The following is a 26,097-nucleotide window of genomic DNA, read 5'->3' as shown; positions in this document are numbered from 1 at the left end:
CAAAGACTGTGGATCCCTAAGTCTGTTGGCATTGGTCACTGTGATGTTCGGGCAGAAGAAAGCTTTTGAAGTTCAGTCAGGCATGTGTCTCTGCCAGGGTCCTACTCGAGTGTAGGGCTGAGCTCCTGACACTGCCATGGGCTCTTCAGCTGAGATTTCTGCATTGGAGGGGGTTGGACTGGATGACCCTTGAGGTCCCTTCCAACTCTTCAGTTCCTAGTGGTCTCTGTATTGCATTAATCTGCCTCTGTCCTCCTTCCTGCAGGGCCTGTCTTTGGTGCTTTCAGAAGGAGGACTCCGTGACAGAGAGGAGAAGGACCACCCTATGGAGGAAGACTCTGGGGACTCAGAGCTCCTGCAGGGCTACCAGTGGCTCCTACGTGACTTGCCCAAATTGCCCTTGTTTGACAGCGTTAGGGCCGCCACTGCGGTTGCTTTGCAGCAGGTAAGATCTCCCGCTCGGGGTGACACGGAAGATGGCTCCGTTTCAGGACTCGGTTGCTTATCCGACTTGTTTCTCGGTTTAGTTCAAAATGCTGGCCTTCGCCTTGTAAGGAACTGATGGTGAGCTGGTCTTTGACCGTAATAAATTATCTATCTATCTAAGAGCTGATGGGTTTGACACCAGGGCATCATCTGATGAGCCCCAGTCCACGTGCTACATAGCTAGAAAAGCCATGATGGGCCCTTTTCCCCCCTGCCCATAAATTTTACTGAAACTAATCTAAATGAAAATGAAGAAAGAAAGAAGAAAAAATACAAAGCTCTCTCTCAAAGGTAGATTTTAATCCTTAATTCTTTTTAAAAGAGTTTTATTTTTGTTATTATTTTAGTTTTATTAGTTTTTCAATTACAGTCCCATAATAGCCTCATTATAACAGTACCGATTTATAATACAATTATTAATACCAATTGTTGAAATACTGAATTATATAATTTAGATAAGGTGGCATGCTAAATTTGATGGTTTGATTATTTCCTTTATTTCTGCGTTCCAAAATATTGTTCATTTCAATTACATTCGGGTCATAATCATAATCCCTCATACAACAACTGCAATATTAATCACTTCTATTTGTGTCGACCCATTAAATGATTTATAAAACTGCAAGTGAGGAACTCAAAACTAGATCCTTGTTCTTCCTGTGTGCGGTGGTTATTCTGTCCGCGGTGTTTCTTCCTGTCTTTGAAAGATGTTATGTCTGTCTTTCCCCCGGTTGTTGCTATTATCCCTCATGTCTTGGATGGAGCGATCTTAATCCTTATTTCACCCAGAAGGGGCTGGACACACAGACACCCCCAGCTCTCACCTGGGAGCTTCCAGTTTCTCCTCCTAGTCTCCCACCCTAGAAGATCTTCCCTTCCCTGCCTCTTACACAGTTTCCTCATTGATCTAGAGTAGAGGGGACACACACACACACACACACACGCACACCAGAAGCAAAAGAAAGAAAAAAGAAACACAGCCCAACAAGACAATAACAATAATCCACCAACAGCATACAAATCAATATGGCTAACCTGATCCAAAACACCCACCCACCCCACTCACACACGAAAACAAAGACCACCACAGCCAATCACAAATGAACAGCCACATCCCAGGCCAACCCCAACCTCTCTCACCACCAAAGAAACACAAATGAACAGCACGAGCAACGCTGACACCAAACCCTACATACATTAAGCAAAATAGAAACATTGCCACCCCCCCAATCTCCCCCCTTCCCCCCCCCAATGTCTCAACAAATGAAACTGATTTGTAAAAATGTTACATGGAAAAAATACGAGAGACATTACGCATACTTCTGTAAAGCAAGAAAATCTTTAATAAAAAAATGGGGGGGGGGTGAAAAAAGAAAGGAAAGAGAGAGAAATCAAATAAAAAGGGTTTCCAGTTTTCTGTTAGTCAGTGTTGAGCCCTCTTGAGGCTGAGAAACCCAATTCTTTCTGCCATTTCCAGGCCATCCACATGGAGACGGATCCTCAGACGATCAGTGCTTACTTGGTTTACCTTTCCCAGCATGCTCCAGTGGAGGAACAGGGACAGCACAACGACCTCGCGCTGGTGAGAGAGAGGCCTTCCGTTTTAAGGGCCGAACACACAGCTCTGTGGTGGTTCCCTCTTAACGTTCTCCTCGGCCATGTGTTCTTCATAGCGGGTTCTTTGGGGACATTGCTGGACTGCAGCTCCCATCACCCCTCACTACTGGCCGCACTGGGAGGGCTGATGGGAGCTGGAGTTCAAACACATCTGGAGGGCAACAGGTACCTGGCGCCTCTTCTAAGTCCAGCCGTACCTTGGTTGTCGAATGCCTTGCAGCTCTAACGTTTTGGCTCCCGTACGCCGCAAATCCAGATGTAAATGTTCTGGTTTGGAACGTTCTTTGGAACCCGAACATCGGCCACTGCTTCCGATTGAGTGCAGGAAGCTCCTGCAGCCAATCAGAATCCGCACCTTGGTTTCCGAATGTTTTCGGGAGTTCCAGGACGGATTAAGTTCGAGAACCAAGGTTCCACCGCAATGGGCTTCCGAAAACCAGCTGCTGGAAGCTGCAGAAGGGGGAGAGAGCTCCTGTTTCCTTCAGGTTTCCTGCGGTTGTCTGGTTGGCCACTGTGAGAACAGGATGTTGGACTAGGTGTGTTCTATTAATGCCTGCTTGTTATTAACTGATAACTTGTGCATCTCATGGAGCAAATTCAGGCTGCACAGCTATCCCAGAAGCCAGAACAGCAAGAGGGATCGCTCCTTTTGCTGCGCAGCAATCCCTCTTGCTGTTCTGGCTTCTGGGATTCAGAATATTTTTTTTCTTGTTTTCCTCCTCCAAAAACTAGGTGCGTCTTATGGAGCGAAAAATACGGTGGTTGGGTGCTCTCCCTGCTTGCTATTCCATCCTCTCTTAGTGGCACAGGATTAACTTGCCCCATTTCTGGATCCGCTTCCACGCTCTCACCTTGAATATTCTCCCCACACTCACAATCAACTTCAAGGGGAGAAAACTGGCTTTTTGTTGGAACCATAAAAGCAGATTTGTTTTAAAAAGTCCTCTATTTTAGATTGTTTGGGAACCGGTGAGAGAGCTACATCCTCTGGGTCCCTGTGGCGTTTACTAGCAGGCATAGCGTCACGGTGGGGAGTAAACAAGGAGAGGTCTCCCCAACCGAAGAAGAGAGAAAAAATAGAAAGTGCTCCGTTTGTTCAATTTAAGAGCTTCTCTGTGTGGTGACTGCCAGGAGTTCCAAGAACAAAGTATAGAAGGGAGCTGGCGCTTAATAGCTAGCAACTGGCGGCCTGCCCAGGATGCTTCACAGAACTTGCCCAAGATGGTTCTCATAGCATAGACAAGAAGGTGCTGGTAGAATCTCAGTAGGTTGGTAAGTTTAAAAGTAGAGAAGTAGAAAAAGGAAAAATTACTTCCCTGGGTAGCAATCAACGCTAATTACAGTCCTGTTATCTGCGGAGCTCCGAAGCCTGCTTGCTAAGCCGTCGCCATCTTGGAACTCCCCCCTGTTGGACTAGGTGGGCCTTTGGCCTGATCTCACAGCCTCTCGTTAATAATAATGATAATAATTTTTTATTTATATCCCGCCCTCCCCAGCCGAAGCCGGGCTCAGAGCGGCTAACAACAGTAAAATGATCTAAATTACTAAAATCATTTCATTATAAAATCAGTTCAAATCAGATTAATGGCAACCATTGGGCTAGAGTTCTGTGAGGATTGCCAAAGGGGTCAAGCTGTGCTTTGGCCAAAGGCCTGGTGGAACAGCTCTGTCTTGCAGGCCCTGCGGAAAGATGTCAAGTCCCGCAGGGCCCTGGTCTCTTGTGGCAGAGCGTTCCACCAGATCGGGGCCACAGCCAAAAAAGCCCTGGTTCTGGTTGAGGCCAGCCTAACCTCTCTGTGGCCCGGGACCTCCAAGATGTTTTTGTTTGAGGACCGTAAGGTCCTCCATGGGACATACCAGGAGAGGCAGTCCCGTAGGGTCCTAGGCTGTATAGGGCTCTAAAGGTTAAAACCAGCACCTTAAACCTGATCCTGTACTCCACCGGGAGCCACTGCAGCTCTCATGCCTTATTTGCCATTCACTTTCTCAGGACGTGGCCAGGCTGATTGTGGAACGGTCCACCATCATGACCCACCTCTTCTCGAAGCTCTCCTACAGCTCAGAGTCTGACGCCGTGCTAGTGGCCCTGCTCTCCGTCTTCTCCCGCTACATCAAGCGCATGCGCCAGAGCAAAGAGGGCGAGGAGGTCTACAGCTGGGTGAGTGGCCCTCTCCTTCCCCGCTGAGTCCCTGGAGGAGTGCCTGCCCTGATACTCAGTGACCCTGTGCATTACGGGGTCATGGGGGGAAGTCCTGCTCATCGTCCTGCCCTGGACAGAGGCTGGGAGAAGGACAGCGACACAAGTCAGGGCTTTCTTGGTGGCAGCCCCATGTCTCTGGCATTCCCTCCCAAATGATTTGGTCTGCCTCCACAGAAAGGAATGTATCATTCCGTGTAAGTGTCTACAATTCACGTTCAGGGAATGAGGCTTCCATCCATTGCAGCGTTGCAAAACAGTTCGTTTGAAAACCAACAGGACACACAGCTAATCTGTTTTGTTGTTGTTTTGGAGTAGGGTTCCCTGCGATTAGGAAGTAACTACAAGTTATGATGCCTTTATTGAATTGTGTCATTGTTTTGAGAAATTTATTGTTGTTGTTTACTTTATTTATATGCAACAGGGTTTGATATTATAATGATTGCAATGTTTGTGATTTTTTTTAATGCTGTTGTGATTATTGTGAGCTCAATATTTGTTGTTAGAAAAGCAAGATACAAGTATGTCAAATGGAAAAAGAACTGAATACCTTTTTATTTGTGCATGATCCAATTCCACGGTGTTTTATCATTACCGTGTTGGATTCACTGATTTTTTTTTTTGGTGGGATTTTTTTTGTGTATTTTAAATGTATTTTAATGATCACTGAATTTTCATTATCATTGCCTTAAACCTCTCTGAACGCCATTTTGGAGAAAAGGCTTGATATAAATCTATCAAATAAATTCACCCTCTACATTTATTTCGGTTTACTCTCTCTTTTGGACAAGCCCTTGCAAGGCAGTTTATGATTTTTTAAAAAGTAATGAAATAAATTGCATGTATTAGAAACAGGATCAGTTTTCTTTTTTTAATGTAAGAGCCAGCAATAAAAGCTTTTTGGAGGTTTTTTGTTTTTTTTTAATAAAAAGGATTGATTTAGAAACGTTCTCCCCAAGGAAGGGCCCAGGCGAGATTCTTAGGGGTGAGCATTCTGCAAGTGAGCAGCCGCCATTTTTCTCCAAGAGCGGTTGCATTTCATTACCCAATCTTCTCTCTCTGCCTCTGCCTCTCTCTAGTCGGAGTCCCAAGATCAGGTATTCCTCCGCTGGAGCACCGGAGAAACAGCTACAATGCACATCCTGGTTGTCCATGCCATGGTGATTCTTCTGACTCTCGGACCACCTCAAGGTGAATGATGGAGGTCATGTCTTTTCCAGCGGATGCTGGATCTGCCTCTCTGCCCAGCCTCCTTTGCCCCGGGCAGGAATTAATGGATCCTTGCCTGATTGAGCCAAATGGAATGGGGAATCTCTCCTTGAATCCCTGCAAAGCTTCTCTAAGATACTCTGTCTTTCTCCTGTGAAAGAAGAGAATCTGTGGAATGAAGCGCCAATTGCAGATTTCAGTTCGGTGCTCCTGGTTTTTCTCCCCCTACATAAATCAATAAAAGGTCCCTAGACCTTATAGGTGCAGAGGCAGGCGAGACCAATGCCCGAGGAAATCTCTGGTGCCTTAAGCAGTGGCTACATAGCACTTTCCAGTGGATCTTCTTTAGCAATCTCTCGTAGCCGAGTAAGATTGTCCTTCATGAAGACGGTCTTAACAGTGAGTCCTTAAGGCCAGTTCTGGATCCACATGTCCTTCCACAGTGGAGACATAGGTTTCCGGGCAGGAGTTGATCGCAGTGAGGGTTTGCCAAGCATGCCTTCCTCTTAGCACGTTTCTCCCTTGCGTCCTGAGTTCGAGTGTCTTCAAAGTCCACGACACCTTTGGTAAAAGCTGTTCTCCAATTGGAGCACTTGCAGGCCAATGTTTCCCAGTTGTCGGTGTTTAGACTACATTTTTTTTAGATTTGCCTTGAGACAGTCTTTAAACCTCTTTTGTTGACCACCAGCATTACGCTTTCCATTTTTAAGTTCGGAATAGAGCAGTTGCTTTGGAAGACGATCATCAGGCATCCACACAACATGACCAGTCCAACGAAGTTGATATTGAAAAATCATCGCTTCGACCCTGGACATCTTTGCTTCTTCCAGTACACTGGCATTAGTTCGCCTGTCTTCCCCAGTGATGTGTAAACTTTTTCAGAGACACCATTGATGGAATCTTTCGAGGAGTTGGAGATGGCGTTTATAAGTGGTCTGTGTTTCACAAGCATGGGACCTGAGCGCCCCGTGTGGCTTCTCGCCTATTCAATATGACTAGCAGAAGCTGAGTCAATTCTGCCCACTGGTCTGATTTGCATAATGGATATAGAGGGCAAGATATATATTTTTTTGTGGGGAAGAGACATTTGGGTGAAGTTGAGCAGGATTTTGATGCAGACATATCTCTGGTGTTAATAGGGAGTGGGCTTTGGTGGGGCGGCTTCTGTGACCCTCTCTATGCTGTTTCTTAAGTTGTGGTAAAAGATCATTTGCCAGCTTGCTGCTCCCCCCAAAAAACATCTTTTGTTCTGTTACCTCCCCAAAGCCCCCAACAAGCCCGGGAGTGGGAGAGGGGAGTTGTGGTCCAGAACATCAGGAGAGCACCAGGCTGACGAAGGCTGGTTTGGGGTGTAGCAAATATGTACAAGGCACGCAAGATGACTCTCCGAACATTTATTTAAAGCTGGAGGCGGGGACTTTTGCACCCTGCTGGACATCTGGTTCCCTGAGAAGAAGCCCCTCCCCACAGCTTTCCTGGTGGACACATCAGAAGAGGCGCTTCTCCTCCCAGACTGGTTGAAGCTGCGCATGATCCGTTCAGAGGTGCCTCGGTTGGTGGATGCAGGTAGGCCAGCCTGCCTGGGGATATGGGAAGAGACGTCATTGGTGGCCTATCTGTTGAGCTATCCTCCATAGATGAAGTCACAGGAAGGGCTTGAAATACAGTGGTACCTCGGTTTTCAAATGCAATCCGTTCTGGAAGGCTGAGTTCTGAAACGTTCGGAAACTGAAAGCTGAAGCCTCAAAACAGAAGCCTCTCAATATGGGAAACTCAAAACGGAGGCATTTACTTCCGGGTTTGCGGCGTTCAAGTTCCGAAACGTTCGACTACGGAGGCGTTCGAAAACCGAGGCGCCACTGTATAAGCAATGAATTATTGAAAGACTTAATGGTATAGGGGCTCAATAAAAGTGTGTGTGTTCTAAAACAGCTATTAAAAAGGAGTAACCAAAAAACATCAGGAAAGGAAGGGTGGGAAGTCAAGAAGGAATTATGTGTTTAAAAAAGCTATTTGATGGCAAGAGTTTTGTAATATTTGTGGTCACTTCATTTGAGAGAGAGAGAAAGAGACGCCTGTTGAGTTATCTGTGACACAATTGGCCATGCACATAAGGCTGTGTGTAATGTGATTTTTGTGGGTTGGCAAGGAACTTGGAGCGAGCCGGTTCTGACTTGGGGGGTGTTTTGTCCCAGCTCTGCAAGACCTGGAGCCTCAACAGCTGCTGCTGTTTGTCCAGTCCTTTGGCATCCCCGTCTCCAGCATGAGCAAACTCCTGCAGTACCTGGACCAGGCCGTCTCCCACGACCCTCAGACTCTGGAGCAGAATATCATGGACAAAAGTAAGGGAACTCAGGGCTGCGGCAGTGGGCGGGGGGAGGATCCCCTCAAGCTCCATCTTTTTACTTTTTATATTGGGGGGTGGAGTCAGTGATAAAAAAAATTAAGTGATACAGGAAAAAGGAGGAAAAGTGAGGGGAAGAAAAAAACAAAGATGTGGATAAGAAAGAAAAAAACCTCTTATATTGAATTTTTGTACAGTGGACGCTCGGGTTGTGAATGTGATCCATGCGGGAAGCACGTTCGCAACTCGCAGCACCGCATGTGCACACACGCAGGTCACGATTTGGTCTTCTGCGCATGCGCAAGCACAGAAACCTGGAAGTAACCAGGTCCGGTACTTCCGGGTTTGACGCGGTGCACAACCCGAAATCGCACAACCCGAAGTGTCTGTAACCCGAGGTATGACTGTACAGTGGTGCCTCGGGTTAAGTACTTAATTCTTTCCGGAGCTCCGTTCTTATCCTGAAATTGTTCTTAACCTGAAGCACCACTGCAGCTAATGGGGCCTCCCGCTGCTGCTGCACCGCCGGAGCACAATTTCTGTTCTCATCCTGAAGCAAAGTTCTTAACCCGAGGTAATATTTCTGGGTTAGCAGAGTCTGTAACCTGAAGCGTATGCAACCTGAAGCGTATGTAACCCGAGGTACCACTGTATATTGATTTTATTATTGTTCTTATTATTCAGCATCAACCTTCTGGGCATGGGTCATATTATACGGGCAGGTTTGTTTGTGCATATCATAATCTTTCCAACCTTCTGCCTTCCAGATGTTTTTGGCTTCAACTACCATCATTCCCTGCTTTGTTAGCAAGGGTTGATGGGAGTTGGTGTTCCCAGCGGCATCTAAAAAGCATCACACCCACCAGCTCTTCCTTGCAACATTAAGCAGGGAAGGACATTTCCCCTGTGTTTTAGTTTTCCATGGGACACGTTCTGTTCCATTCAGACCACACCCACACCATACATTTAAAGTGCTCTGATCGCACTTGGAACAGTCATGGCTTCCCCCAAGGAATTCTGGGAGCTGTAGTTTGTTAAGGGTGCTGAACGCGGCCAGCCAGATGTATATGGGAAAGCTTACAAGCAGAACCTGAGCTCAGCAGCCATCTCCCCACTTGCGATTCCCAGCAGCTGATTCTGTCCGCACAAGAAATTCCCTAACTCCACCCATATACAATTAACTCTAGTGCCCCCTAGTGATTGAGCTGTATAACAACACTATCCACTGTCCCTGTTTTTTTCCTTTTTGGCGATTTGTTCTCTTTCAGATTACATGGCTCACCTGGTGGAGGTCCAGCATGAGAGAGGAGCTACTGGCGGACAGACATTCCACTCACTGCTCACTGCTTCTATCCCATCTCGCCGAGGTATTCATTCATTCATTCATTATGCATGCACTTACATGCCACTTTCTGTCACAAAGTAACCTCAAAGCTGTTTGCATAAGGTGCTCAAAACAGAATAAACAGAAACCCCAAAATGCAACTTTAAAGTCACAGTGATAAAGCTGTTAGACTCAAGAAGCAATACAAAAAAAAGAGACCAAATGTGGTTTGGCAGCGACGGCGGGGGACGGCAAAAATGTCTTCTCTGTGTGGCGAAATTCCAGCAGTTTATTTCCAATCTCTCCCCACATTTTTAAAAATTGAATTTTAGTAGCAGCAGGCGGCTTACAGAAATGAAGCAAAAAAATGTTTTAAAACAGCTGGTTTTTGCAGTTGCCAATAAAGAAATATAGGACTTAAATGAATCGGTAACAAAACACTCCTAGAGGGTGTGGTCTATGATTACAGAAGGCAACTACAACCGGGAAGGGCGGGGTATAAATAAAAATTTATTATTATTATTGTTATTATTGCAAACTGATCTCGCAACCACTGTGCTTTCTGTGCTGCCATCTTATCTGCCCTCCTTGACCTTGGGCTGATCAGATGTAGGCTTTCCAGCAGGACTGAGTCTGTTAACTCTCTCTCTCTCTTCCAGTTCTCCTTCAGCTAACTGTTCACCCCCTGGTTCTTCCCAACTGTTTTCTGAACTATGTCCCTCTGCAAACCATTGTTCCAAATCTATACTTCTCCTGGGAAGATTCAGGATCCTGATCAGGGGGAGGGGGGGTGCTCCCACCATTCCTGCTCAGTGCCGCCCTCATCTGCAAGGTCCCTGACAGGTTCTTGAAAAAGCCCCACTCTCAAGATTTCCCCATTATTTTCTCTTCAGACAGCGATGATTCTCCACGACCCAAAAGCAGCCTCGAGACTCCACAAGGGCAGGGCAGGATCCGCGCTTTGGCCCAGATCCGAGTTCTCGGTCCAGACGATGACTTGGCAGGCATCCTCCTTCAGGTAGGGACCCTGATCTTTACCCCCCCAACCCCCTGTCAGGAGCTCGTCCTACACTCGAGTAGGACCCTGGCAGAGACACATGCCCAACTGGCATGTTCTCTCCCTCCTGGTCTTTCGTTCGGGAGCTTCATAAGCTTTCTTCAGCCCGAACATCACAGCGACCGAGGCCTACAGACATCGGCACACTTAGGGATCCGCAGAGTTTGTGCATCATGCGTAACAGACCTCAGCAACTCAGCATTTTGGCTAATCTACTTTATTTACATATAAACACACATGGAGCACTGCAACATGGCTCCCTCTCTCTCTAGCATCAGACAGCAAAGAGCAAAAGAACAAAGGACAGTAGTCCCACTTCACAGAACACAGCAACACAAACATCCCGTCTCCGTCACTTCCCACTTTGTGGAGTTAAAACATATACTGTCATGTGATAGACAACAATCCCATGACTGCAGTCATGGAGGAGGAATTCTAACACCCCCAACCCCACTTTGTTTCTTAGGCTGCTTTGCATGTTCTTCTACACTGTCCATCTCTCTCTGGCGAAACTGCAGGCAGTCTCCACCACAGAATTATTGTTTTGCTTATTTATTGCAGTTATTTGTCCGTTTTCTTTCACAAAAAGTGACCCGCAATGACTTACAAAACAGCACAAAATGTTAAAACCTTAAAATGCATCCGTGCATTTAAGAGACAGGTCTAAGGCTTCCCATACTCTGAAAGAGGCCACAAATATCTAAACCCAGTTTCTGAGCAAACATATTCCTGTCACCATGCCGGTTCTCACACACACACACACGCATCCATCCCATGATTCCCCATCACTCCATTTTTGTTCCTTTGTTGAAACCTTTATTAGCTGTTCTTCAGCCTTGCCTCTCAGAGCGACAGACGCCATAAGGCAGTGAAAGACAACAGGTGATAGATTCTGTAAGACCGCAGTAACAAATGGCAACTGCTGAAAATCTGGTATTAAAAAAACGGGGTGGGGACCAGACCTTCGCAACGGCCCAGGCAGGTTTTTTTTTAAAAAAATGGAACATTTTTATCTGGCACAAAACGGAGAACAAAGATGGGCCAGGCAGGCTTCCATGGAAAGGGAGTTCTACAGTTGCAAGGCCACCACTGAGAAGGCCCTGTGTCTTGTCATTGCCTGCTTAATTGCAGATGGGTATGGAGGGCAGAGGGATGCGGGTGGTGCTGTGGGTTAAACCACAGAGCCTAGGACTTGCCGATCAGAAGGTCAGCAGTTCGAATCCCCGTGATGGGGTGAGCTCCCATTGCTCTGTCCCAGCTCCTGCCCACCTAGCAGTTCAAAAGCAGATAAATAGGTGCTGCTCCGGCGGGAAGGTAAACGGCGTTTCCATGCGCTGCTCTGGTTCGCCAGAAGCAACTTAGTCATGCTGGCCACATGACCCAGAAGCTGTATGCTGGCTCCCTCGGCCAATAAAGAGAGATGAGCGCCGCAACCTCAGAGTCGGCCACAACTGGACCTAATGGTCAGGGGTCCCTTTACCTTTACCTTTATGGAGGGCAGACTTTGGGGCAGCAAATGCCATGGGCAGATGGGGCTTTGGGTTTGATAAAACCTTTTGGGCCCTCCCCATTTCCTTCTCACCACCAGCCCCTTCCCAGTGGGTCCCTTGCCCCAAAAGTCCATGCTTCCTTTTCTCCCCCTCTTTGACCTTTCCCACTGCACTGAGATCTGCAGAAACCCAGGTATTGCGGCTGGGAGAAAAGGAAGCAAAAATGTAGAAACCTGGAAACCCGTGTTTTTCCTAGTCTGTAAGCAAATGCAGCTCCCTCGCTTTTCTGACGCCTCCTTTTTCACGCCCTGGGCAGCTCTTTCCGTTGACTCCAGATCCCCGCTGGCAGAACTCGAACCCGCGCCCCCTTTCCTTGGCTCTGCAGCAGGCGCTGGGGCTGGAACTGGCCCGGCTCCGCCAGGGGAACGACGCCACGCCGGGGACCGCGGTGAAACTCCTGCAGGCGGTGGCGGCCCTGCTGAACTCTCCCCATGGCGGGGCGCTGGTGATGGCGATGCACCGGAACCACGTTGCGTCTTGTCCGCTTATGCGCCTGCTGTTCCAGTGTCAGGTGAGGACGTCTGTGGGTGGAGGGGCCCAGGTTGTCATCCGAGGCTGCCAGGGTAGCTCAGTTACAAAACAACAACAAACAAACCTGTGGTCACGTAAACACACAAGCTGTAACTGGCTGTGTTATTAGATAAATAAGGTATGCTGTTCATTGTATCGGGACGCAGGTGGTGCTGTGGGTTAAAGCCTCAGCGCCTAGGGCTTGCCGATCGAAAGGTCGGCAGTTCGAATCCCCACGGCGGGGTGCGCTCCCGTCCTTCGGTCCCAGCGCCTACCAACCTAGCAGTTCGAAAGCACCTTCGGGTGCAAGTAGATAAATAGGGACCGCTTACCAGCGGGAAGGTAAACGGTGTTCCGTGTGCTGCGCTGGCTCGCCAGATGCAGCTTGTCACGCTGGCCACGTGACCCGGAAGTGTCTTCGGACAGCGCTGGCCCCCGGCCTATAGAGTGAGATGAGCACACAACCCTAGAGTCTGTCAAGACTGGCCCGTACGGGCAGGGGTACCTTTACCTTTTACCTTTACCTATTCATTGTATCAAATTTCAACAGAAGTAACTCATAAAGTTCAACAAACGAACAAAGCAGAAGACCCAGCGAATCAGATCATTTTCTAGTCAGTTCATGCATAAGCTCCATCCGTGTAATGGCATCTATTCCACCTGTCTGTTCATAAAGTTCAAACAATCCGCATGAAAGGTTGTTACACTTCCACATAATACATATGGTATGTACAGTTAGTTATTGTTTGATATTATTTTTGCTGTAAAATATGTGAGATCATGATATTGTATTTATTTGCATTACTTAGTGCTTTAACTACTGATGAAGCCCAGGACGGCGAAACAAGGCCAATATTCCGGAAATCCTTGTCTAGACTCTGTGAAAGGATTTTGTGGAAGTGTAACAACCTTGAACGTTGAAAGCCAGACATCGCTCAGCCCTAACATACAACATGATTCACGATACATTGCCTGGTCAAAAATTATGAAACCGATATCACATTATGGACTTCAGACCGGTTTTGGATGATATATCAATATATCGCCCAGCCCTAGCTATTAATCTATGATCTGTGTGGGTAGCTGGAGTCTGGCACATACAAACAACCAGGTGGTTGTTATTTCATATTAATTAATCTATTAATTTCCCGCATGCCACCCTACCAAGCATTTGTGGTGCCAAAGGTGAAGTCTCCAGTTAGCCTTCTGGTAGCCCTGGCTTCAAGACCACCCTGGCGACTTAGCAGGGGGAAATGTAAGCTCCTCTGGTCTGCCGTTCTCTTGCCTCGCCCCTTCACTTTGTGTTCTGCCTGTAACCCCACCTGTTCCCTTCTCCAGCGTTCTGTCCCCCAGGACACCACCTTCTCCTCACTGTTTTTCAAAGTCCTCATGCAGATGTTGCAGTGGCTGGAGAATCCAGCTGTGGAGGAAGGGCCTCTGCGGACCCAGCTCAAATCCTTCGCTGTCCAGTATTCCTCCAGACACCGGATCAGTGACGGTAGGAGGGGCGGTTTGGGATGCCTGGGGGGGACTTGCCACTGCAGGCTGCTTGGGGCAGGGACCTTCCTTGGGGCTTATGCCACCCTGTAAAGCTGACAGGGTCTCACTCAGGGTGGATTAGATTTGATGCAGAAAGGCATCTATACAAACAGACGCCTAGCTTCCTCCTGGCTAGGAAAATACATTATAATACTCCACAGCAGGGTGGATTTGATTTACATCAAATCGATTTAAATCGCTAGCCAGTAAGACTTGATTTAAATCACTAGTCAGTAAGACTTGAATTAAATCTCTTCTTTTTACAGAAAGACTCACTCTTGCTGGTATAATCTTAATATTTACAACCAGATGAAGGTTTCCTTTTTGGAATAATAAAATTTCAGAGTAGTTTTTACAGTTATATCAAAAATTACTGATTTGGTTATACTATTAGAAATACATTGACAGATAATTATGAAATCATGGTGAGGTTTAATAGGTTTACTGTTTATATTTGGACAACTTTTCCACGGTACTTTATTGGAAGGAGAAAAAGGATCATTTCCTTAATAACAATTTAAACGATTTATTTAACTAAAACAATAACATCCTAGCATATGTATCCATGTTTGTTAACTGATGTGGTTAAACAATTTTTTAAAAAAACAAAAGCCTTAGACTGAGTTTTAGCACATGAAAAACTTGAAACAAATCCTTTTAGCCTGTGGACTATAATGTAACTTAAATAGCAAACTATCTTTAGAAATATTTATCCTCTAAAAGTATTTTATTTTAAAAATCCGCTTTAATTTTTTTTAAAAAAATCTGATTTAAATTTTTTAAAAATCCGCTTTAAATTTAAAAAATCTGATTTTTAAAATTGTATTATTTTTTTTAAATCATTGATTTTTATCCACCCTGGTCTCCCTGCTGCTAGCAATCGTGCTGCAGCATCCTGCGCTAACCACAGCTTCCATTCATGGGCACGGGAGGCCCCACACTTAACTCAGAACTGGTTCCTCCAACTTGCGCCAGCTCTCAAAGTTTATCAGGCACAGGCCTTTCCCACCAGCTGTGACCTTGCAACAGAAGGTGGTAGGAATCGAACTCGGGCCTGTCTGTAGTCAAAGTGCCTGCGCAACCACTGAGCCTGGCTCCTGAGCCACCCTTTATTTCCTCTCTTCTCCCTGGCAGTCCGCGGTGGATTCCTGCACCTCGCCGAGGCTCTGGCTTTCCGCCGGGACGCCGACGTCATCGGCCCGACGGTCTGCGCCATCATCACCACCTTGAAGTCTGGGGAGAAGTATAACGTGGAGCCTGAGCTGGTCAGCAAAGGTAAGACCCGTCTCCCTTCCTCCTTCCTCCAATCACGGATGAAGCAGCGCCAACTGCTCTCCTGCTCCTCTTCTTCTCCACGGGCAGCTGGGAAATGGGAGTTCGGGGCCAGACGAGGGCTGACTCTTTCCTCCAGCAATTATGGGTCGTTTGGTGCAATTATGTCCTGCCTCTCTTCTCGGTTGGGATTCAAGGCAGCTTCCAACATTTAGAAACTGCAGTACAAAATGCACTATTAAAGGTAAAGGTAAAGGTACCCCTGCCCGTACGGGCCAGTCTTGATAGACTCTGGGGTTGTGCGCCCATCTCACTCAAGAGGCCGGGAGCCAGCGCTGTCCGGAGACACTTCCGGGTCACGTGGCCAGCGTGACAAAGCTGCATTTGGCGAGCCAGCACAGCACACGGAACGCCGTTTACCATCCCGCTGGTAAGCGGTCCCTATTTATCTACTTGCACCCGAAGGTGCTTTTGAACTGCTCGTTTGGCAGGCGCTGGGACCGAGCAGAGGGAGCGCACCACGCCGCGGGGATTCAAACCGCCGACCTTTCGATCGGCAAGCCCTAGGCGCTGAGGCTTTAACCCACAGCGCCACCCGCGTCCCGTCCCAAAAATAGAATACTATTATTATCTTATGCACAGGTTCAGATCTGAGGGTTTGGCCTATATGCAAAACTGCGCATACGTCTTTTAAATTTTCAAAGATCTTTATTGAAACTTAACATATATACATAATAACCAAAATTTCCAATGATTCCCTCACATAAAATATAATATTTAAATTACAACACCTGCATAATTATACACTTAATTATGAAACCCACCACCCTACTTCCCTCCACAGCAATTCGACTTCTTTGTATTTCTTTCTACCTTTTTCTCCTTGCATTCTATAATAAATTATTTTTGTTAAATTCTGATTTTTCCTTCTTTCTTCATGGGTTTTGTTATTGCTTACATTTTTTATTCTAAGCCTATTAACATGTCATTTTTAGAACAATATTTTGACATATAATCTTCGAAATACTTCCACTCCATTCTTAACTTTTGATTTGATTGATATCTTATAATTGAGGTTAATTTTGCCAATTCTATATACTCACTTAATTTACAAATCCATTCTTCCTTTGTTGGTGAGTCCTGAGATTTCCGTTTACAGTGGTACCTCTAGATGCGAACAGGATCCGTTCCGGAGCCCTGTTCGCATCTAGAAGCAAACGTAACCAGCGACGGCATGTCTGCACACGTGCACGTCGCTTTTCGCCGCTTCTGCGCATGCACGTGACATCATTTTGAGCGGCTGCGCATGCGCGAGCGGCGAAACCCGGAAGTAACACGCTCCGTTACTTCCGGGTTGCTGTGGAGCGCAACTTGAACGCACTCATCCCGCATCACATTCAACCCAAGGTATGACTGTAGTAGCAATCACAACCCTGGCAGCTGTTGTTGCATATAAAAAGATTGTTTTTTTCATATGTGGTATTTCTTTGCCCACCAACCTTAACAGATAAGCTTCAGGATTTTTTATCAAGGTTTTTTTTTTTAGCATTTTCTTAAGTTCCTCATGTATTATTCCCCAAAACTTCTTTATTTCCTTGCAACCCCACCACATATGAATTATCGTTCCAGGGCGAAACTGTGCATACTTGAGCTGCCCTCTTGGAACCACTGCTGCATGGGCATCCTTACAGCTCTGGGATGTTCTCATGAGATCTCACAGGGCCGTCTTGAGTTTCTGTGAGATCTCTTGCAAGCTCTCGCACGACTGTCTCCAGGCTTGCAGAGAAGGTGACCCTGGAGGGCCTTGCCCAGAAAGCAAATTCAAGCGCTTAAAAGCTCTTTTTTGCACCGGGAAAACCTTGCATGCATTTAATTTGTACGATTTCAACCAGCCAGCCTTGCAAGGTTGAAATCACACAAGTTAAGTGTGAGGTGCAATTGTATTGAAAATACTTTTTTTAAAAAAAACTTGTTGAAAATGACAGTTTAAATACATCACATTCAGAACCAGCTGCAGGAACGCCACAGCAATGCTGTAGAACGGAGCGCGAGAGGCAGCAGGGATTTTAGTATTGCACAGAGCGCCGCTGAAATCGGAGAGCCCAAAGGCCGCCATTGCTTGGCACCCAATGCATGAAGTGCTGAGAGTCAAGGAATGTGCAGCTACTTCCTGTCCTCACTCAGTCCTTTTCCTGCCTTCCCTAGCTAGTTCTAGCTGAGATTCTCCTGTGTACCTCTTGTGGTTCCTGTTCCTTGTTTTTTGTCTTCGTTTGCCTCCATCAATGGCACAGCTTCGGGAACAGGTCACGCTCTAGATCAGCCTTTCTCAACCTGTGGGTCCCCAGATGTTGTTGAACTATAACTCCCATCACCCCTAGCTAGCAAGGCCAGAGCTCAGGGATGATGGGGGTTGTAGTCCAACAACATCTGGGGACCCACAGGTTCAGAACCGCTGCTCTAGATGCTGCTGGACTCCGACTCCCATCAGCCTCCAGTCAGCAAGGGATGATGGGAGCTGCAGTCCGGCAGAGTCTGGAGAGGTCCTCAGGTTCCCAGCCTCTGCCCTGAAGGGCATTTAGTGCAAAGGTTTTAATCCAAGTCCTGGGAGACATGACCACCTTTTTCTCTGCCCATGCTTCCGCTCAGTTTCTTTTTAAAAAAAATATTGTTATTAAGCAATTTCAACATAACAAATTATCAAATCATATAATCACATACATTATTCCCCCCCCTTTTCCTGCTCCCCCCTTCCATCCCTCCCTCCCTCCCCCACCCACCAGCTCCTCTCTGATTTCTCTGCACATATTATTCTCTGCATGTCATAAAATTATACATATCCTTGCATTGTCTATCTATCACGTTATCAACCAATAAATTTGTGTATGTTCAAAACCTGCCAAGGAGTCCAGTTCATTTTGTTGACTTTTTAGATAATTTGTTAAAAGTTCCCCTTCTTCCTTAAAGTCACAGTTGTCCTTGTCCCGCAGTTTGTATGTCAGTTTAGCCAGTTCTGCATAACTCATCAATTTTTCTTGCCACTGTTCTTTCGTTGGGATTTCCTCATTCTTCCATCCTTGTGCTATCAAGACTCTTGCCGCTGTTGTAGCATACATAAATAAATTCTTTGTTTTTCTTGGCTTCCGCTCAGTTTCTTAACTGGCTTCTGTCCTTTCCCTCCATTCTGCCAGTCCTTCGAGGCCTGACAGAAACACACTCGCCGTACCTGGAGGAGCTGCTGGCTTCCCTCTTCTCGGTTACCATGGAGATGCCATACTGCTTCCCTGCCACGGGACCCATTTCCGTGGTGAGCTCACTGCTGCTCCAGGACAAAGAAGAGACCCCCGTGAAGAAAGAAACCGAGAACTGCAGGTGAGCTGCTGGCTGGGCAGGTGCCCTCTGTCCTCTTCAAGACCTTGACAGGCTCAACCAGCTGCCGGCTGCCTTTCCTGCCGGTATTTTTCAATGTCTCCTTCTTCGTTTTCGTCCGCCAGTGCCGAAACCTGCCAGCTGGGGCCATCCTCTGGCCTGTTCATCGACTGGCTGGAGATACTAGACCCTGAAGTGATCAGCAACTGCCCAGATCTCCAGCAAAGGCTGCTCTTCTCCTGGAATAAGGTGAGGCACCATCAAGCCTGGTGTACCTGTGACGTCAGGTGGCATCTCCAGCTCCCAAGAGCTGAAATTGCTGAAGAGATCCTAGTGGGGGCTCCCTTCCCATGTCTGGAGTTGCTGTCAGGGGCTGGACTGAGGAGGAATGGAGGGGGCCGCCCCCCATTCTCCTGAACCTTCCCAAGGGCAGGAGGGCAGTAATGATTTAGAAAAGTGGTTTGCAGAGGGGCATAGTCCAGAGGGGAAAAGCTGGGTTTGGCGATCACACAGGGTCCCCGGATGTTTAACGGTCTACTGATCCCTGTGCTCGCTTCCCCGCTGCCACCAACCCGTTACACTCAGGTAAAACACTGAGTCCAGACGGTTGTTAAAAGTGAACCAAATAAACAAGTTTATTTTATAAACGTTAACAAGTTTATGGTTTCTCAGATAACATTCCTGTCAGTATCTTAACTTTAATTCTTTACCGGCCTATACCTTCCTAATACTTTCTGACTGATTATCTCAACTGTTTGACTGACTCCTCTTAAGAAATTCTCTCACTCTCTCACATCAGACTAGCCCAACCCAAAGACTTATCCTCTCTGTCTCTTGTAACTCCAGACTGTCTTCTCAACTACCCTAACTCTAACTCTAAAAAAACCCTCTGTGCTTAAACCTTATACACAATTAACTCCGCTCCTTGGGTTCCCATTGGTTAGTCATTTTACAATTAGTTAACCCTTTCCTTATAAACCCAGAATGATGTCACACACCTAGGCGGGCAAATGCCACACTGGGAAATACCGGGTGAGGAACAGCTAGAAGAGGAAACACCAGGAGAGAGACAGACGGCAGGTTCAGTGCCCTTGGAAAGCATTCCTGACCCCCCTTTGCCTAAGACTAGACGGGCTCTGAGAGTGATAGAACAGAAAGCGCAAAGCTCAGATTCCCTGACGTAGGAGTGATGCAGATTAATGGGGACAGAGGGGTAAACCTTTACTGGGAGCAACGCCATTCCTAGAGAGATATGCATTCCTTTGTCTCTCGCTGTGCTATTAAAGAAGCTAACTGGTAAGAATGCTCCTTTCGTTTGATCTGCTTCTTTACTGCCACCGGGGGAGGGATCCGATTCCCCAAAGCCTGACAGCTGCGCAAGCTTCTTGCCTTTGCCTTCATCGCCCTCCGTGGCTTTGCCTCGTCTTCGTCTCTCTGCCCCAAGTACTCCCTTGTAGCTCAGTAGCCAAGCAGCTGACTTGCAAGCAGAAGATCCCGGCTTCAATGCCATATCCCTCCATAGTTACCTTTCCCCTTTTCCTTTCAGGATAATGGCTCTTCCGAATCAGAGCCACCCTCTTTCCGCCCATACCTTTTGGCTCTCCTGACTCACCAGTCCAGCTGGACCACGCTGCACCGCTGCATCAAGATCCTGCTTGGCAAAAGCCGAGAGCACAGGTGGGTCAACCCAGAGCCTCTTCGGGTGGCTTCGCTAATTCGTAAAAAGTGTATCTGTATCGCTGCATCATAAAACGACATGGCGACGTACAGCACTGAAGCATAAAGCGACAATACAGTGGTACCTCGAGTTAAGTACTTAATTCGTTCCGGAGGTCTGTTCTTAAACTGAAACTGTTCTTAACCTGAAGCACCACTTTAGCTAATGGGGCCTCCCGCTGCTGCCGCGCTGCCAGAGGACGATTTCTGTTCTCATCCTGAAGCAAAGGTCTTAACCTGAAGCACTATTTCTGGATTAGCAGAGTCTGTAACCTGAAGCGTATGTAACCCGAGGTACCACTGTACAGTCATACCTCATGTTACGTTTGCTTTAGATTACGTTCTTTCAGGTTACATACTGTGGTGACCCGGAAGTACCGGAAAGGGTTACTTCCAAGTTTCGCCGCTTGCGCATCCGCAGAAGCGCTAAATCATGCTTTGCGCATGCGCACAAGCGCCAGAACGCACCACACACCTGCGCAGATACGGCACTTCAGGTTGCGCTCTGTTCATGTTACGAATAGGCCTCCAGAACGGACCCCGTTCACAACCAGAGGTACCACTGTATAGATAAAAGTGTTTGTCAGGTGTGCAAAGAACCACTGACTCGCATGGCCTCAGGTGCAATGCCAGAGATGCTTGCAGGGGACTCTGCTGTCATGATGGGGACACAGCGAGGAGGTGGGTATCCCTCCCCCTTGCAAAAGCAGGAGTCAGTGCAGTGTAGGGGATTTTTGCTTTAGCTGGATTCTTGCCCTGCTTTTGCGGGGAGAGAGGCTCGTTCCCAGCCATCATGTACTGGCTAGATGCAGAGAAATGGTGGAAGGCACCAGTTGGGGAACCCTCAGGGGAAGAAGGCTCAAAGCCAGGGGAGTGTTGGTGGGACACTGAAAAAGAGGGAGCAGACTGGGAAGAGGAGGTCTCAGAAGCTGAAGAGGCGACAGGGCTTAGTGAGCAGAAAGAGGCTGCGCCAGAGAGCAGTCCAGAATCAGAGGCAGAAGCATCCCTTCCCCTGGTCTCCCAGAACCCACAGAGGTATGAAGAGGGTGGAGCAAAGGCAGACAAGATGAAGGAGTCTCCTATTGCTTGGGAAGGACCCAGGGGAAGAGGAGGCTTAGTCAATAGTGGGAAGGCAGGAACCTTCAGTCCTTGCAGCTGCCTCTTAGGAGCAAGTTCTACCAGGAAGAGTTGAGGTGCTCACTAGGTCTAGCCCTCCTGGGGTTGTCTTGTTTCTTTGAATAAAGAGTTAACTTCACCGAAGCCGTGTGACCTGCAGGTCTTGTTTCATGCCATGCACACAACCTCTTTCCCACCTGGGCATTGAAATGGGCTGGTGGTTCCTGCAGCCGCCTTGCAGCCGTGATTCCTTATGCCCTGGGGAGAGAGGACGGGCATGCAGTTGGGAGGAAACAGATTTCAGTTGGAAGAACCTTCCCCCCCCCAACCCAGTTTTAATCTGCCAGAGTGTGTGTGTGTGTGTGTGTGTGTGTGTGTGTGTGTGAAAGACTATGTATCAGGTGTTGGGGAGAGCAGTTGATGGTTGTCAGATGGAGACAGACACAGCAGAGTGATGGAAGTGGATTCCAGGTTCTGCTCCTTGGTTGTTCCCAAGTTGGTTGTGTGCCATTTCCCCCTCCTTTTGATTTTGCACACCTGCGTTTATGTCTCCGCTTAGATTTGACCCAACGGCATCCTTGGATTTCCTCTGGGCCTGCATTCACATCCCTCGCATTTGGCAAGGACGGGATCAGAGGATACCTCAGGTAATGAGCTGCTTTCTCTACTGCAAGGAGAAGTTGTCCATCCCATGGCCTTCTTCCAGGCATGGTTGGATTCCAGCTCCAATCTGCCCCGGGCAGCGTGGTTGGTGGTCAGGGATCATCAGAGCTGAAGCCCAACGAGATCCGGAGGACACCATGTTCCCCATCCCTGCCATGAAGGGGGTGCACTTTTTGTCGGGCAGTTGGGGCATAAGACGGAAGGAAGCCTTGCTGGCCCAAAAGGCCATTCTCAATGATCCTGCACAAATGGATCCAAAGAGCCCTGCGACTAAAACCCAGGGTCCTTGCCTGACTGCAAATGCCAGCCCACAGATGAGCTCCTGAAGGTGGCTTAGTTTAGCAGCAGCAAACCTGTTTTCTTCCTGCTCTGGAGGGTAGGACTCGAACCATTGGCTTCCAGTTCCAACAAACGAGATTCCGGCTAAACACCAGGACAGTAAGAGCTGTTTGACAGTGGAATGGACTCTCAGAAGGTTGCGGACTCACCTTCCTTGGACGTTTCTGAGCAGAGGTTGGATGGCCACCTGTCATGGATGCTTTAGTTGAGATTCCTGCATTGCAGGGGGTTGGACTAGAGCATAGGTAGGCAACCTAAGGCCCGGGGGCCGGATCCAGCCCAATCACCTTCTCATTCTGGCCTGTGGACGGTCCGGGAATCAGCGTGTTTTTACATGAGTAGAATGTGTCCTTTTATTTAAAATGCATCTCTGGGTTATTTGTGGGGCATAGGAATTCGTTCATTCCCCCCCCAAAAAAAATAGTCTGGCCCCCCACAAGGTCTGAGGGACAGTGGACCAGCCCCCTGCTGAAAAGGTTTGCTGACCCCTGGACTAGAGGACCCTTGGACTGCTTTCCGACTTTCCAATTATATATGATTCCACTGTTGTTCCACTGTCAAACAGCTCTTGCAGATCTTAGGTGTTGGACTGCAACTCCCAACCAGCCTGTCTAATGGTTGGGTTGATGCTGCTGGAGTCTATGACAACTGCTGGAGGGCACCACGTTGGCTACCCCCATTGTAGACCACCTCCACAGGGATGCGGGTGGCGCTGTGGTCCAAACCACTGAGCCTCTTGGGCTTGCCAATCAGAAGGTCGGCGGTTCGAATCCCTGCGATGGTGTGAGCTCCTGTTGCTCTGTCCCAGCTCCTGCCTACCTAGCACTTCGAAAGCACACCAGTGCAAGTAGATAAATAGGTACTGCTGTGGCGTGAAGGAAAACGGCGTTTAGTCCTGCTGGCCACATGACCCGGAAAGTTGTCTGTGGACAAACACTGGCTCACTTGACCTGAAAGCGAGATGAGTGCCGCAACCCCATAGCCGCCTTTGACTGGACTTAACCGTCCAGGGGTCCTTTACCTTTTTACTTTAGACCACCTCCCCAGCCCGCTAGTTGCAGGAAACCCAAATCAGGAGCAACCCCCGACCAATGGCTGTTGCTCTTCTGAGATACCTATTTGTGTTGGGAATTCAAAGTCCTGGATTGCCTTTCTTCCCATCCGTCTCCAAATTGCATCGCAGAAACGGCGGGAGGAGTTTGTTCTGCGTCTTGAGGCCCCTGAGCTGATCAGCCTGGTGGAGCTGATCCTGGCTGAATCGGAAACCAGGAGCCAGCGCTCCGGAGAGGCCTCCTGCTCCGTCACCCAGTCCCGCCTGCCGCTCCTGCTCAGCTGTTGCCACGGAGATGTCGAAAGCATCAAGAAAGTCACCGAGTACTTGACAGCCTGCATCCAGCAGTGGGGGAGCAGGTGAGGCCTCGCTCGGCTTTGGGAAAAGGCACACTTCGCCATGCAAGACGGGTGCATCTTTGTTGTTGTTGTTTAGTCGTCTTAATCGTGTTCGAGTCTCCACGACCCCATGAACCAGAGCATGGCTTGGAAGCTCTCACTTTCTTCTCAAAGCTTCTCCTTTTTTATGTCCATGGAGTTTTCTTGGCAAAATACTGGAGTGGATTGCCAATTCCTTCTCCAGGTGAATCACATTTAGTCTATACTCTCGGCTATGACCAATCCATCTTGGGTGGCCCTGCACGCCCTAGCTCACAGCTTCTTGGAGTTATTCAAGCCCTTTCGCCACGACAAGGCAGTGATCCACGAAGGGGTGCATCTTGCACACTTTTAAAGCAGCTGAAATTGCACAAATTAAACACACGAGAGGTTTTCCCAGCACAAAGAGAGCTTTTGAGCTCTCTGCATTGCTTGCTAGGCGAGGCGCTCTTGCCACGCCGGCTCTGGAAGCCTGGAGATGGTCCTGCAAGATCTGAAAGGAACTTGGACGGCCCTGCAAGATCTCACAAGAGTATCCCAGTCCGGTGCGCTGAGCAGGCCTTGCCCACTAAGCCATGCAGAGAGCTCAAAAGCTATTTTTGTGCTGGGTTTCCCAGCTCTGGGAAGCTAGGGATGCTTGAGTATACACATTTCTGTGTCTACGTGGAACCCTTGGAACTGAACCCCCTGCATAAGATCTAATTGTATGGGACAGCTTTTGGCAAATGCTGAAGACACACTTTTTTGAAGTATATATTTTTAAGGCACTGGGACGCGGGTGGCACTGGGACGCGGGTGGCGCTGTGGGTAAAAGCCTCAGCGCCTAGGGCTTGCCGATCGAAAGGTCGGCGGTTCGAATCCCCGCGGCGGGGTGAGCTCCCGTTGCTCGGTCCCAGCGCCTGCCAACCTAGCAGTTCGAAAGCACTCCCGGGTGCAAGTAGATAAATAGGGACCGCTTACTAGCGGGAAGGTAAACGGCGTTTCCGTGTGCGGCTCTGGCTTGCCAGAGCAGCGATGTCACGCTGGCCACGTGACCCGGAAGTGTCTGCAGACAGCGCTGGCTCCCGGCCTATAGAGTGAGATGAGCGCACAACCCTAGAGTCTGTCAAAAACATACGTACGGGCAGGGGTACCTTTACCTTATTTTTAAGGACCCTCCTTATTTCTCTGATCTTAAGTTGTTTTATGTTGTGCTTTAATTGTTATATACCCCTCCCCCGGGACCTTAGGGGGCTCAAGATTGGAGGAAAATGCTCGTAAATCCTTGGCAACCTCAAAAAGTCCCTCTGGGAGAAACACGCACTGTTCGTTTCCGTTTCTTTACTCTCCACGTGTTTGCAGGGATTTATCTGGTACCCCTGAGGACTAGCAGCTTGCATTTTAAAATAGCTTATTCCGGTGAAGCTGTTGGGTTGGCATTGCCCAGTCATGGCAAAACTGGGGATGTGAAGCAGATACATTTGGTAGACTTGGAAACCCTTCCTGGGTGGCTCAGTAATCTCCTGTCTCTTTTTCCCCCTGTTTCAGCTCAATGGGAAAACATTGCCAAGATCTTCTCCTGCAAATCTATCTTCAGCTGCCTGAGCTCCTGGTGCCAGTCCCTGGGACCCTGCTTTCCACCGAAGGGGCCACCGACAGCAGCACCTGCAAAGTAAGGGCGGGGGGAGAGGAAAAGTGTTGAGAAAAAGCCTGGCCCCTCCATTTTCCTCAAGCCATTCCGGGACAGGCACCCGCCAGCTACACAGTTCACAAGCCCAGGAAAGCTTCCCTCTGGCAATGAGTTTGAGAAATCCTAGTCGTGATTTCCACTAAGTGATTCATTTGCCTGCCCGCTGGGTGGTGACCACCATCTCCACCCCCCCCAAAGGGTGTCAAACGCTTGACCTTCCAAATGTGACCTGTGCTCTGATTGTCCCCCTCCCAAAAAATATAAAATAAAAGGCACCCAGTAACTTTCACCCAGTCCAATGTGAATTGAGGGAGTCTTTGAAAGTGGGTTACGTTCTTAAACTTTTCGTCCCTTGTGTTCCATCATCAGCCCTAAGGAAACGATCCGGAAACCTGCCATTGACCACCTCCTCTTGGGGAGACTGGAAGTCTCTTTGCAAGTTGTGAGGTTGGAGAAGATAGATTTAGCGCATTCAGTCCATTTCAGGAAGTGTTTGAGCACCTGGCCGATGCTTCGCTCTTCTCTCTCTCCCTGCAGCTCGACGCCCTGGTCCACCGCTTCATCACCCTCCTTGCCGACTCCAGCGATTCCAAGACGAGCGGGAGCCGCCTGTGGGATGCCAACATGGCGTGTCGGAAGCTGGCCGTGGCCCACCCCATCCTCCTCCTCAGGTTCTGCTCAGTCTGCGCTGCTTC

At 48.3% G+C, this 26,097-nt stretch overlaps 1 protein-coding gene across 1 annotated transcript in view; it reads left to right on the top strand.

Moving 5' to 3' along the window:
• Positions 1-26,097, top strand: part of INTS1 (integrator complex subunit 1) — a 72,662-nt gene that overhangs the window by 30,714 nt on the left and 15,851 nt on the right. The window contains exons 22-39 of the mRNA XM_028705382.2: positions 266-445; positions 1,964-2,068; positions 4,094-4,261; positions 5,380-5,491; positions 6,914-7,075; positions 7,705-7,851; positions 9,122-9,220; positions 10,071-10,195; positions 12,041-12,295; positions 13,633-13,792; positions 14,968-15,108; positions 18,294-18,474; positions 18,597-18,720; positions 20,018-20,148; positions 21,863-21,950; positions 23,489-23,715; positions 25,261-25,384; positions 25,940-26,073. Coding sequence (XP_028561215.2) covers positions 266-445; positions 1,964-2,068; positions 4,094-4,261; positions 5,380-5,491; positions 6,914-7,075; positions 7,705-7,851; positions 9,122-9,220; positions 10,071-10,195; positions 12,041-12,295; positions 13,633-13,792; positions 14,968-15,108; positions 18,294-18,474; positions 18,597-18,720; positions 20,018-20,148; positions 21,863-21,950; positions 23,489-23,715; positions 25,261-25,384; positions 25,940-26,073 — 2,663 coding nt within the window. The remainder of the gene's footprint in view (positions 1-265; positions 446-1,963; positions 2,069-4,093; positions 4,262-5,379; positions 5,492-6,913; positions 7,076-7,704; positions 7,852-9,121; positions 9,221-10,070; positions 10,196-12,040; positions 12,296-13,632; positions 13,793-14,967; positions 15,109-18,293; positions 18,475-18,596; positions 18,721-20,017; positions 20,149-21,862; positions 21,951-23,488; positions 23,716-25,260; positions 25,385-25,939; positions 26,074-26,097) is intronic.

This window comes from Podarcis muralis, chromosome 14, assembly GCF_964188315.1.
Source record: "Podarcis muralis chromosome 14, rPodMur119.hap1.1, whole genome shotgun sequence".
Classification (NCBI taxonomy): Eukaryota; Metazoa; Chordata; class Lepidosauria; order Squamata; family Lacertidae; genus Podarcis; species Podarcis muralis.
The sequence above is the reverse complement of the archived record's forward strand: the minus strand, read 5'-3'. Positions and strand labels throughout refer to the sequence as shown.